The following is a 14,659-nucleotide window of genomic DNA, read 5'->3' on the forward strand; positions in this document are numbered from 1 at the left end:
TGTGGATCAGGCCCCAAGGATAGTCATGACCAATTTGACTCCCTCAAATCCTCACCCCCCCCCCCCCTCAAGCCAAGAAACCGTGGCCAATCCTAGGATGCCACATCACTGCACCCCTGCACTAACCCTCTTGCAAAGTATTCTGAACATTCAGAAATGACGACTTCAAGTGGTGTATGTAAAAAGACCTTCCCTGGGAGTCTCAGCCTCACCCATGACTGACAGCTGCTGATGCTTTCTCACCAAAACTTCAAAGTAAAGCTCATCTTGTGTTTGGCTCCAGAGGTCTGACCTTCCACCTTTGTGGGCTTGGACTTTCCCTGCACAGGTGCAGTGTGGGGAGTTAACACCTGCAGATTTCATCCCCGCCCCTTCATTTGAATCGGCTCACACTTGGTAATTGGTTCGATTGTGTGGTGAGGATTGGCTCCTCCTGCTGGCCAGCAGATTATTGAATTTAGCCCAGCATGAGGGGTGGGGAGAGGGAACCTGGAGCCTGATTATTGACAAAGACCTGGAATCGGATTATGGCAGAGCCAATGAAACAAACATTCTTGAAATGTGATAAGGAGTGTAGTTATGACAACATTGACAGTGGATCTGCACGCGGGATACATGTGCAATCTAAGCTGGATAACGCACTGGACCCTGTACGCTTACGCGAGGAAAAGTTACTTTGTAGTGGGTAAATTGCACATTATAGGAGAAATCTGCCCCAGACTTTCAGTAAGTACCACAGATCTACACTAAGAATGCTCACTCATTAGGAGACCGCAGAATCTACCATGTGAGTGTAATTAACGGTCAAAACCAGGTAGTGAAAAACAAAAAAACCTTTAATCTTTGTTTTTTTTACTGAATTTCAAGGTTTTTTGTTTTTAACGCAAATACATTTTTTTTATTACCGTACCTAACTAGAACTCCACATTAACCATTTTTCAGTGAATTTCTCTGACCAGGTCCTGCACCAATCCTTACCTTGGACAGGCACAGTCCTTTCTGCACACAGCCTTCGGCCTCTGTCCCATTGGGTCGTCCCCCACAAGTACCGGGGGGGTTGTGTCCCTGCCGCCCCCTTGTACCCAGTTTTAGAAACATTTTGAGTACACAGATAGTCCCCGTCTCCTGTAATGGAGGGCTCAACATTTTCTTCTTGGTTGCTGCAAGCCAAAGAAATTACTTGGTACCTCAGAATTGGTTTCAGTCCTGTGGTGCTAAACTAGCCAATCGGGGAAACAGTTCCTTCCACTTTTTTTTAAAGTTTTCAGTTAGCACAGGTTCCAGCAGGAGCAGCCGTCCAGAAATACCTTAATTTTTAACCCATACAAGTCCAATCCACACACCTCTTTAAATACAAATTCCTCAAATGGCTTAACAGATTTACACTAGATCACAAAAAACAGTTAAATTCGAACTTTTTGCTGTATTTGGTGTCCTGGAGTTCAGCAGTTTTTTCTGTAGTCGAGAGCAAGGTTTCCTATGTTAATTAGCATGAGAAATGCAACATTTTGGGACGCCCCCCCCCCCCTTTCAGGCCAGTCCCTTTTTCTTGTCCACTGCTTGATGGATCAGCACAAAACGTTCCAGGAAAAAGCAGAGGGAGTGAATTTTTTTGTGATAGTTTTGTGCAGATTCAAGTGGCGCAAATGCTATTCACACAATAACAACTCTTCCTATAGAAGCTCTGACAACTAGAAGTACAGTGTTGACTGCTGTATTATATCCATCTATATATGCCAATGAAGCCAGGATTGCCGCTTCGACTGTACATAGTTGTATAGAGGGAGAGGTTTGCTTTTGCATAGAGAAACAATCTTTTTAGAAAAGTATTGCTGAGAAACAATACATTTTTGTAATTGTAGCAGAAAGTGGTACATTTTTAAACGTTTATTCCCCAACTTTGATTTGATAGGATACATTGCCATTCCCCACGGTTAACTACTATTCAGTTACATATTTAATATACTTTCGAACTTGAGTACAGTAAAATATGGTTTCGTTATTTCAGTTTATTTTAAAATATATTTGTCAATGTGATTGTATTTCCTTAAAATTCTTTCCTTCAAAATGTTCCAATTTTATTTCCTCCAATGCATTTAGTGTTCGTTTCTCCATTAATCCACATGCATAAGATAATGCTGCTGTTTACATTGTGTTGCTCAAAAGAATGGCTTTAGAAGCCCTCTACAACCTCTATAAGTGTTCCAACGTCTAGAGCAGTTGCCACATGGTCTCAAAAATGTATGTATTCAGTATCTGCATGCAGCGCTAGTATGACTCACCTGATCAAAAACACCCCCAGGTCCCACAAGTTTGGCCCGAGCTGTCATATTGGCGTAGAGTGTGTAGCGGAAGTGGGGGAGCAGGAGCTGGAAGAAAAGCAAATAAGATGTGAGTATGGCAAGTACAAGTCACATTTTGAGGGGTGGGAGAGGGAAGGGTGTGAAGAGGTTGACAATAGGCACACTTTCATCACCTAGAGACTATTTAATGTAAATCCTCTAGGGTTTGACTACAGCTCTGCCAAAGCAACTCACTTGACCTGCATCTCAATACTTTCCTTCACTCCGACCCGCGGTGGCTACTCTATGGTAAAGGAATGTTGCGCCCCCACCCTCTAGCTTCAAAACTTAAAAAATAAAACAGATCATTTTATTTGTCATACTTATAAGTGCTGTGTACTGGGGGCGGGGCCATCACTGGGTCAGTCACAAGAGTGGTGGTAAGCACTGCTGAAAGTGCGCATGTGGGTTTGGCCGGCCAACTCAGGCTAGCTAAACCCACATGTGCACTGAGCTCTCTTCAATCCGAGCAGCGTGGTCTGGTTGGGGTCAGCAGGCAGAGTCCATGAGAGCGCAACTTGAGTGCACTCAGGCCAATCCTGAAGCTACTCATGCATGAGAGCAGCTTCAGGATTGGCTACAGGGAAGGCTGGGAGTCTATGCCTGCAGTGGAGCCACGAGAGGAGCAGAAGACCGGCGATGCAGCGGGCTGCAGGTATGGTTTGCCTTCTTATTTCCTTCTTGGTTCTCTTCTCCCCCCCCCCCCCCCCCCACCCCCCACTACCCAGATCTAGAGCTCAAAAACTCAAACACTAGGGGCTATAAATCTAGGAGAATGAGATGTGTGAGTTGAACATGAGGGACTTGCGGGGTTAGGAGGAGATTATAGAAAATAAAAAGGGAGGCAGGAATGCAGAGAACATGCTAGAATACATCCTATACGTTTACATTCAGATTGGTCTCCGTTATGATCTTCCTTGGTTATGTTTCCTAACCTAGGCCTAAGTAGCAAAACAACCTTTTACTTACATTTGTCCTACTTTGCTCTGCATAACGGTTCTAGCAATGACCTTTTGCCCAATTACGTGCTGAATAAATGTACATTAGTTTCCTTGAAATTAGCCTCATTTATTATATCAGAAGATTCTTAGCATCATATCTTAATCCTTTGTACAGGACGTATGTAACAGGATTAACATACTCTGCACTAAAGTAATCGCCATCTTCATCCTTTGACAACAGGGCTACCTTGCATTATTACAATTATTGATTTAGGCCTATCTACATAAATGTACTTGCAAAATATAGATTGTGGTAGAACCCTGGAGACTACCTTTGTAGCATAAAAGAACTGCACTTTCACTAGGTAACAAGAGATGCTTCTGCCCGACACTGACACAGACGTCCTGGCACGCTGAGACTTCAATGCACAGCGGGTTGATATCCCATGTGGGGTGTCCAACTCGTGAGCAAGACTGGGTCCTTCATTCTCTCCCATGAGGTAATGGGGTTGGCTCTTTCACAACCACATACACGCTAGGTACATTGAGGTACACTTGGGTAGGGTACTTATTGTAGGAGTACGCTAACATACTTTTTTATATTCCTGCATATATTCGTTGGTTAGCACCATGGTAGAAATGTATCTAGCATTTACTCTTTTGGTGCCCGTAATCTTTTACATTTGATTCTGCCTATTGATTGGCCCAGCAAACATGTTTTATACTAGAATGACGAAGGTTCAATAAATGCTTATTGAAAACATCCAACATTTATTCTGTGTATCTCTGAGACTAAGTGAGCACGATAGACTGAGCGAAAAGTACTGTACTGTTTCCACGATGTAGGAAGGGTCAAGGGTTGCCATGTTCAACGGTTGCCAGAAACTATCCGCTCCTTGGTAAGGTTCGGGGGCTTATAGTGGCACTGCGAGTTAGCTTGTATATAGCTTGCCTATAGGGCGGACATATCCTGTGTGGGTGTCTGGAATCAGTCTAGACATCAATCCCCTAGTTTGTTGTTCAACAAACATGCAGATCCTATGTATTTTTAGGAGCTACTTGACACTACCTCGTACACCTTCGAAACATGCAGTTCCTACCCCCTTGAACATATGCTAAAGGTTTGGCCATATGCTGTTACCCCCTCACTTGAATCCTGCACTGCCCTTGCTGCCACCCCTCCCAAAAGCCTCCAGACTCAATAGTGCAAGTAGTTTTGTATTTTCTATAGTGGAAGTTTTCCTTAAACATACACTAGCACTGAATGGGGAGCACCGCTGAAAACTGGCCTCTTAAGTAGGGAAATAAGTAACTTCTACCCGAATTCTAACACTTGTGTATTACTCCTGCTTTTCCATATTCAGAAGCCAGAATAGTAGGCATTACGGTTGCTGTTTCAATGTCTTATCAGACTCTAGATGGTCTAGGGTTTAACAATAGGAGACTAACCGGTCCACTGCTCTCACTGCCTCTTGTGTTGAATTTTAGTTTGTAATTGGGTGGCCCCTGAAACAGTACATGGTCTGACAGCCAGAGGATGTGAACTCACGTGGAACTTCTGTACAAAAGCGACCAGCAGCAGGTTGCACATACTGGAGTTCCTTCAAGGCATATTTGGAAATACCCAAATACAAGTTCTTATTACATCCAAGATTGTGCAAATGTTGGAGCAGGATGAATACCTCAGGGATGGGTAATCTTTGCAAATCGCCTTTTCAGAGATGACCAGTGGGAACCTGCAGCCTTTTTATCCAGTGCTTAATCTGTGCCAGTGCTTGGCCCAGCACTTATTGCAGATATTCCACCACATGGTGCGGCCTTTCTATTTTTAGCAATGCAAAGCAGCAGCGGGTTTAAAATATCAAAATACATTAAAATAAAAGTAACAATTTAGATGCTTTGGTATCAAAGAATAGACCAAATTGACACATTAGAGAGGGATGGTTAGTAAACAGTTGTACTGGCATTTGGCAGCATCGGCTGGGACAGTGAGTGGGTTGGATTAAAGGTGCCTGCAGTGAACACCTTGAGCTATGGCACTTATGGTTTTACTTGTCACTTTTTTGGTGTTCATATTCTTTCAAAGGGAAAGGCTGCAGGCTGTAGCCAAAGCCTGTTCTGCAAAGCAGAATACAGTCTCTGCAGTGTCCCACCAAATCAGATCTGCTGATGCAGAAAATATGTGAGCGAGAGCAACCTGAATCTTTGTCAGAGTGTGAATGCACCTTCATCTGTTTGGTAGGTTGGTCCTAGTCCTCCAGAGGTCTTTGGAACCAAAGAGTTTCGAAGTCCCAGGTTTAAAAAAATACATTTAGCAGGAGTACACTTTGACAGTAGCCAAGGGTCAAACACCTTGGGGACAGTACTTGGGAGTCAAGACTCACTCCAGCAGGAGCTAGCAGCAGAGTCTAAGGCAGGTCCAGTTGGAACTGGTTAGGTGGGAACTTGCAGAAAAGGCCTCTTGTAGCTTGTGTCCCTAAGACTGAAACAAGTCTTACGGCCTAGGTTTTTTGACCCTTGGAGTCCACTTTTATCCTGGTACAAAAGGGAGAGCAGGTCCAGTCTTCTATGCTCTTCTCAGGTCACAGACAGCAGGTCTAGTCTTCTTCCTTTCCTCCACAGGTCCAGAAAGCATATTCAGGAGGGTACTGTGTGTGCCACATTTATGCATGGCATTAGACTATAGGTGGGAGTGACTCCTGGCCCCTCTCACCAATACGGTAAAAGTTCCCAAGGGCAACGTTACCCCCTTTTGAACACAGTACTGCAAACAATCCCACAGTGCCTCACTGTCTAAATTTAAGATTGTGAAACACTCCTAATTTGTAAAGAGCCTAGATGACAAGGAAATATTTACCCCCTCCTCTGTTGCACTCTAAACCAGTCCTGGGGCAGCTTCTTTTCCACTGGGATTGGTGCCTGCCTGGGGAAAAGCAAAAGAAAGGCCCATCCAAAATGGCAACATTCACCTGTGAGAGGGTAAGCCTTTTCTTTCTCTGACTTCAATGTGGGGGGATTTATCTGACAAACTGGGGGTGTGAAAGGAAAGGCTTGTTTCTAGCACACAAAATGTAATTTTACTGTGCAAATATTTCAGTATATATCAGCTAGGAAAGAACAAAAATGGTTCATAATTCTGAAGTGTGGTGAAAACATTTTAATACGATCAAAACAAAGCAATACACTAGGAGATGCCATTTCCACACTATCCTTTGTGTGTTGTATAGTTTTAATCAGTAAAACTGTATTTTTGTAAAGGTGATTACAATTGAAATGGTGTTGTCTGGAATAGCCGCGCATTACCACACTATGCATTATCCACTCTGTCTCTCCAGAACACTCCACCCTGCTCGAAACCCTACTAGGCCACTGTACTCCGTTCTAAGCCACTCCACTCTGTGGCATTCGATTCCACTTTATGCCACTCCACCCAACGACAACAATATTTTGGGCCAATCTAGGACACTCTTGGCCACTTTACAACATTCCACTCTATCTAACTCCACAATATTTCATGCCACTCTGCTCTACGACACCCTACCTGCTGAACAGCAGCCACACTAGAATACAACATGGCTAAAAAACATTGGCAAAGCTGATAGCTTGTGCATAGGCGAGATCTATTGACTTTGCCAATACTTGTTCCATAATGGGACCAGTGTTTCCTTGGATAGTTCTCGATTAGGATACCTAATTCTGTTATTACTCCTTTATCTGTGGCGGTTCCTATAATAATTTAGAAGGCAGGTTTGTTCTCTTGGGCCATTGGTGCACACAACCACTCACATAGGATGAAACACTGCGACAGTGGGGGAAGTATGGCGATTTTTTATTGGGTGGAATAACGCATCATGAAGTTGGTTGAAAAGCACCTTCTAGTTATTCATAGACACGGAGGCCCAAGAGAGATGCTTGCTCTGTCCGGTCAAGGCAGTCAGACTCCGATCTGCATGAAGGGATCGGCATTCAGGAACAGTGAGCAAAATCTTCCAAAGTGGACTGCTATAGTGGACGCCATCTCGCATCATTTGTGGTTTTGAGACCCTGCCTTGTTAGATCCTCACGAGTACATTATCTCTTCTGGCCCCAGGCAGGTCAGGTTTTTGCTGGTTCTGTGTCAAACAATCCAGTGGAGAAGAAAACATGGCAGCTGTATAATCTGGAACCCTCTACTAGTATTAGCAGCCTCATCAATAATAAAATGGAGCATAAATGCTTCCAAAACTATCAAATAATTTTGAAAAGTTCGAATGGGGTTCTGATAAAGTTTAGGCCTGGGGAGTAAATTGGCCTATCCTCCCTTCCGAGGCCCTTCCTGCTGCTCAGAGCCCCAAGCAGCATTGCGCTCTTAGTCCGGGCTGATCTCTCTAAACCAACATTGCAGAGCCCCTTGTGTGCCCAGGGCTCATGCTCACCTTTGCAGTTCCTCCATGAATGGTCACCTGCCTCCTGTCCGGTTCTAGATCTAACATGGAGGCATGCCCTTGCATGAACTGAGAAAGTAAGTAAGTGACACATTGAGAGGCAGGGAGCATCAGAGCATATAAAGTACCATCTCTCATGACCTTGGAAGGTTAGTGAAGGATCCACCAGGCAATGGTGGGAGTCAAGGGTAGGAAAAGCGATTACTTCATGACTTCAGAATGGTGTGTGATCCCACTCAGCAATTCAATGAGTGAGGGACGGATTGAGCTTGGGCTGGCTCCTCTCGTGCTTAAAGCAAGCTTACCTGAGGAGTTTCCCTGAAATTAGGAAACAAAAAATTTCAAATTGGTGAAGAGTGTCAGAGATACATAAAGCATGTAAAACAAAGTCCAACCTGCGTTCCACGGGCCCAGCGGGAGCAACACCGTTTTTTGCCGTCTATGCTCCCTAGTGCTCTCTAGAGAGGGAGGAGTGTACACTTTCTCCAAGATGGCACCAAGAGAAGGGGGGGGAATGGAAATGAGAGACAGACTGGTTTGTGTTTCACACAACAAGTGTAGCTTCACACGTGTTCGGCCGCCTAATCTACTATCTGACCTGGACTGCTGTCTGTTTGGTGGGATCTGGAGAGGACTGTAACATGTGTTAACAGGTTTGCTCATATTCTCCATAACCAGTAATAAGACCATCACATCTCTGATACTAAGTGTGCACTACACACCTTATGGCCCTTCAGTAAAATCTCAGAAAGTGAGTACGTATTGCATAGAAGGGTTTTCACGAATGAACACAAGGGGCTCTAATAACGTTGGGTCCTGACAGACTTAAACAACTTTGCTCCAACAAGGATCTGGTGCAATAAATCAGAATATTCCCTCTCCTGCTGAAGAAACATTTAGCTCCCTGGTTCCCTATGGACTCCTCTCCAACTTTCCCTCTGTTAGCAAAATCATGAAGCTGGAATCAATGCAGCAGCTACAAAGGTCTGTAGAATCTGTAGTTTCCTTGACAATCAAGTTTCAGACAGAGAAGGGGCACATAAATGACAACAGCAGATATGGTATATCTGCTCCTTGGTCTCAATGAGGGAAATGTTATCCACTACATGATCTGCCTGCCGCTAATGATACACTGGATCGGAAAATATGGAAAAAACTCCTGGGACGGTGCTCCCAATCATTTCGATTAGACTGAAGCCAGTGAATTATATTTGATGGTGCCATGGCCTCATCGGAGATCGCTATTAGGACTGTCTTTGCATCTTCGATAGTAAAGCCCGGGGAACGTCATTTACGACGCAACTTTCAGCACGCAGTGCTATTACAATGCGGTTTTTAAATCGCTTTCTATTACAACGCATGACTCTGGGGGGCGCTCAAGGATAGGGAATACTTTAAATTTACTATCCAACACCTTCCCCAGTGTCAACGGGGACTGGTGTTGGAATAGTAAATTAAAATATTCACTATCTAACACCCCTTTGTATTATGCGTTGTAAAAGAATGCGTTATAAAAACCGCGTTGTTACAGCATGCGTGCTAAAAGCATGCGTTGTAACATACATCCGTAAAGCCCATTTCATGTAGTGTCCTCTGGGATTTCCTCGGTCCCTTCCCTAAGACATTTACACCAGACCATGACCCTAGGTAATCAGCACAACATACAGTTCTAAACATATGTTGGAGATATCATGAATTCAGATACGGTTGGCGGCCACCAAGCCCACCACAAAAACTTAACAGGCTTCTTGAAATACACCTCTGGATGAAGGAAAGCTACCTCTGCAGAAATGGCTCAAAAATTGAAAGCCTCAGATTAGGAAGAATGTCTGACAACAGCCTGCCAATCCACCTACCAGGGGAACTAGGAGTCACAAGCAGCTATTCTGAAGTTGCTAAAAACTTTGGAGTGTGCTTCAGCTCAAATCGTTCATTTAGCCATCAAATTGAATGGTGATCTAACACCAAATTCTGTCGAAGGCTCCTGAAATTTATTACCCGAAGCTCCAGTTAACCAAACCGGTCCAGATTTAGAGTAGAGGGGTGCATGGTGCCTAAAGTACTGGGGCAGAGTCCCCAGCCTGTAATATCCCTCCTGTACCATGCTATTAGGATTCCTTCTGGCAGGAATCAGCAATAACTTGCAAGACACAGCTTTAACATGCACAATCTTGAATGTTTTTCAGGTTCTGCCTGAGTTTCTGAACGGGAAACACTTACAACACAACTTTTACAACGCACTATCTTTACACCGCAACATCCATTACAACGCATACCACTACAACGCATACCACTACAACGCATACCACTACAACGCATACCACTACAACGCATACCACTACAACGCATACCACTACAACGCATACCACTACAACGCATACCACTACAACGCATACCACTACAACGCATACCACTACAACGCATACCTACACTATCCAACACTTACCCTACTGTTGCACCCCCTGGAGATAGATTAGTAATTTTAACCCCTACACTATCCAATACTTACCATATATGCATTGTAATGGTATGCGTTGTAATGGTATGCGTTGCAAATGTAGTATGTGTTGTAGTGGAATGCGTTGTAAAGGTAGTTTCAAAGATTTCGTTGTGATGGCATGCATTGTAATGGAATGCGTTGTAATGGATGTTGGGGTGTACAAAATGCGTTGTAAAGGTATGCGTTGTAAAAGTATGCGTTGTAACGACATACATCCTTTCTGAACAGATTCAGACTGCTTACAGCAAGAGGAATGAATTGTGCAGAACTGCACATGGACACCAGATGTGGATTTACACCCGGTGCAATTGGGCTGGTCTTTATATCCCACAGGAAGATCATTCCACCAGATTTGTAACGGGGGATTAAGCACTGAACTGATCAGGACCTTGGTGATATTAAGGCAGGACTTCTGCATCGCTAGCTATGCTGGCGTGCCAAAGGAAGATATTTTAAAACTGTAGAAACTAGAGAACCAGCCTGCTACCCTATGTTTTATCGCAAAAACAATAGTTGGACAGAATGCAGAACAATGTCATACATTCACCCCAGTTCAGAGATCTGGTCCCAAATCCATCGTTTTTTGCTCACCATGCCATGCCAGTTTGAACCCAGCCATATGCAAATCAGTCTTGACCCTGTGCCCTATGGGAACAGTCAAGCCTGAACTGCCAGGCCAGATCCACACTGGACTGGAAAAAAGCATCCTAGGACCTATTTCGGGGTTTCACCCCTCTTCAGCAAGGATAGCTTGATTCCAGTGGCATTGGAGAGCACGGGTCAGAAGGATTTTCATATGGCCATGTCTGAACTGGGGTGGTGGAGTGAGCTAAAGAATGATGGATTAAACCCAGATCAGTTGACTGGGGGTGAGTGCTTGCAATGTTCAACACTCCGTCCATCATCCCCTTTGGTTTTACCCTCTGATTAACTTTAAAAAAAATCAGAGTAGATCACCCTTGCCCTAAAAGCCTTTCGTTGACTCTTGGGGCCTTAAAGAAGCTCATATTTCTGTTGATATCCAAAGCTTGTAGCACTCTGGCCAAAAATACTTCTAATCCCTTGCCTAGACTATATACAAAGTCACACCGTAAGAACAAGCAAAGCCAGCCTGATCAAGTAAGGTTCAACTGCATGTCACATGGAGGAAACGCCATCTTGTTAATTAAAACAGAACAGTCGCAACCAAACCAGTTTGCCTTACAAAAAAAAAAAGTCTGAAAATGAGGGTCTTTAAAGAGGCCTTTGCTTCCCAGCACCTCACCAGCATTCTCCAAAAAGTAAAAGGGCTTCAGAGTTCAACTTAGCCTGTGGCAATTCATAGACCTAAATATCCACTTAAGATTATATAGCCCTTGCAGGCATGGATTCATAAAGTGCGAGAAAGGGCTAGGTCAAGATTAATAGTATCACACTACATCAGCAGTACTATAATGTGGCTATAGGCACTGGATGGTGTTGGGAACTCAGTCTGAGCCACACATGCCATTACAATGAAAGTTTAACAATGCATGCATCTTTAATATGCATGCCTTTACCAAGACGTTTTTTACCACGACCTTCCTTTACAATGCATGCCACGTAAAATGCATGTATAAAGGCAAGTGTATTATATACACATTACCTACTGGCGGTCGGCAGTAGTAGTTCTATTTTAGGACCAGGTTTCCATTGGAAAAGCATTTTCTGACTTGCCTATATCTTTAGCGAAGATGGACAAATATTCACAAACTTTTCCCCAAAAGGTGCACAAGTGATTTTTGTTGTGCATGGAAAGTTTTGGGGCAATATGTCAAGCGAGGTTAGAGAAAAAGGGGGGCGGGGGTTGGTGTCAAAGTGTTTCCCATGTTAATTCCCATAGAAGCTTTGAACACTACTACAGCCCGAACCATTGGGTGTAAATCCATTCAGTAGTTGATAATTTTAATGAAATCCAAAAGAGAATCTGGGATCATGGCTAATTCGCGACGATGTCACAATTAATCGCGAATGCATGCGCCAACAGGAATGCCATTATTGATTGGCTGCAACCTAGCAGAGACTCGCGACTGCCATTTTACCTCATCAGAACAGTCCTCGGGGTGAAATCAAATGGCATATCTTTGTATAAGGGGTCAGGTTGGCTGTGTCCTGACCCCATGGGAGTCAGAAGCATCTTTCAGGAGCTCCACATGTGTACAATAGGTCACTAAACAGTCATTTTTCAAACATTCGGTATTCATCTCAACTGTCAGGGTCGTGAAGATCACCAAACAAAACAAATGTAAAAAGAAAATTCAGACCCATTCGGACAATGACGCAACAATTTACAGATACACTGATACTTATGCATCCACTCCCAGACCCACTCAAGACACACTCACAGAACCAGACTCATGCACCCACTCAGATCCAGTGAGATACTCATGCACTCTTACAGATACACACTCCCAGACCCACTCAACGTCTCACTTAGAAACCCACACATTCACTCACTGACTTATGCACTCACAGACAGATATACCCATTCACAGATTCACTATGAGGCTCATGCACACACTGATGCATTCAGACACTCACTCACCCATTTAGAGATTCACACAACCACTCAAAGACACACCCAAACACCCATTCATAGACCCACTCACACTCACACGCACTCCGATACACAACCCCTAGCACCCACACATCTATCTACACACCCATTCACAGCCCCATACAGCCACTCACATCCCCACACTCAAAGGTTACTGGTTATAGTTATAATATATCCATCCTATTTTAATTCTGAAATTTACTGAAAAAGCCAAATGGTACAGGGATGTTATAGTTCGGCTTAGATTTCACTCATACCAAACCAGAGAAATTCAGCATTTATAGTTACCCGAGTTTACTACAACGTATGCCCCCGCAATGCATTGCTTATGACTTCACATATTTCATCACTCAGGACAGTAACTCAGTATGTGATAAAGACTGTTAGCAGTCGAAACGTGTAACTAAAATAAACTGGATCTTGCTGTGCATATTTCGCCTGAGTCTGCGCTTGATTCGTGACTGGAAGATTTTAATGTACAGTGTGATCCGCCAGCACAGCCAGCGCACCGCCTGTTCACGGGCCTGGAGAACGGAAGGAGCATCTTGTGTATATGTATATATATATATATTTTTTTCTTTTAAAAGGCTTTATACTTACCTGCTAAATACTCTTGTAAAGGCAGGCGTAGGAAAGGAATGTGTGGTGAAGGCCTATATGTGGAAAATACTTGATTGATGGAATGGTCATGTTAAGACATGCATTTTAATGGCATGTGTAGTTTAGTCATACAACAGATGGTATTAAAGGTTGTGTGAAATTCGACTGTTCAGCAGTAGCAATTGAGAAAGCCCGACCATCCCAGAAAGATCTTGAGGACTTGAACACATGTCAAGTGGGGATGTCAGAGTGCAATATATAGAAAAAACAGATTTTTGGGTGAAGAAACGCTAGTTTAACACAGAAATTCAAAACCTCACATGGAAACTTCAGGCTAAATCCTAAAATGCGCTTTTAAAGAAAGCAACTTTTGTGACAGAAACATTCTGTTCTCAAATCTACCACATACCTTGTAAACAGGGTGGCAGGATGGCAGCTGACGCAGAGTGCTGACCATGAACGTCTCGGTGAGGAGGTGCGTGCTAAGGAAGTGTGAATGCCCACCTTGAACCAGGAAGTCTGCATTGCGTACCCACATCTTGGCCAGACTCCAGTCCCACTCCGAGTCACTAGGCAAAAACATTGGACTTTCTGGCCCTGGAGTTTGGTTGAGCTGCAGGAGAGGAGAAACAATATGAATAAAGAAATAGTAACCAGATGTCCAGACACTTGGCAGTGATACACTGCATGTGGATATTCAGTTTAGGGAACTCACAATGAATCTACATGGAAATTGTTCACATGGTTTCCCAGAAAAAATCAACGTGAATCCAGAGCTCAACATCCTTGTCCACCTTAAACGTGCCTTCGAAAGAACGTAGTGCAATATAAAATTGGTCTTGTGTGTGGATGTCAAATAGTCTAACTTTAACAGTTTGGCTGAACCTCTTCGGTATTGCATTGCTCTGGCTTATTACCTTCTTGGAAAGTGAGCCAACCCTGCTAGCATACACGTGTCTGACATACAGCTGTTTATAGGCTTGTTTTATTTCTCTGAATTCCACACTTAACCTCGTGTGCTCGTGACGAGCTCAGCTCGTCATGATGCACGGTGGCAGTGTGCTCATGACGAGCTGAGCTGAGCTCGTCATAACTGCCACAACGCTCGCACGGGGGGATAATTCCCCTGCTGTGCCGAACATTTGAGGCAACGTGTGTGTGGCCATGGCGAGCTCAGCTGGTCATGAGCACAGCGCCACCGTGCTGCGTGACGAGCTGAGGTAGTCACTAGCACCGGGGCGCTGTGCGCACCCTCCTCCCCCCAGCACAGTGGAGGA

The 14,659-nt window shown here is 44.0% G+C and overlaps 1 protein-coding gene across 1 annotated transcript in view; it reads right to left on the reverse strand.

The window, feature by feature from the left end:
• Positions 1 to 14,659, reverse strand: part of LOC147678428 (hydroperoxide isomerase ALOXE3-like) — a 120,588-nt gene that overhangs the window by 12,881 nt on the left and 93,048 nt on the right. The window contains exons 8-9 of the mRNA XM_086946024.1: positions 13,792 to 13,995; positions 2,283 to 2,369 (exon numbers count right to left, since the gene is read on the reverse strand). Coding sequence (XP_086802150.1) covers positions 2,283 to 2,369; positions 13,792 to 13,995 — 291 coding nt within the window. The remainder of the gene's footprint in view (positions 1 to 2,282; positions 2,370 to 13,791; positions 13,996 to 14,659) is intronic.

This window comes from Lissotriton vulgaris, chromosome 12 (genome assembly GCF_964263255.1).
Source record: "Lissotriton vulgaris chromosome 12, aLisVul1.2, whole genome shotgun sequence".
Taxonomy (NCBI): domain Eukaryota; kingdom Metazoa; phylum Chordata; class Amphibia; order Caudata; family Salamandridae; genus Lissotriton; species Lissotriton vulgaris.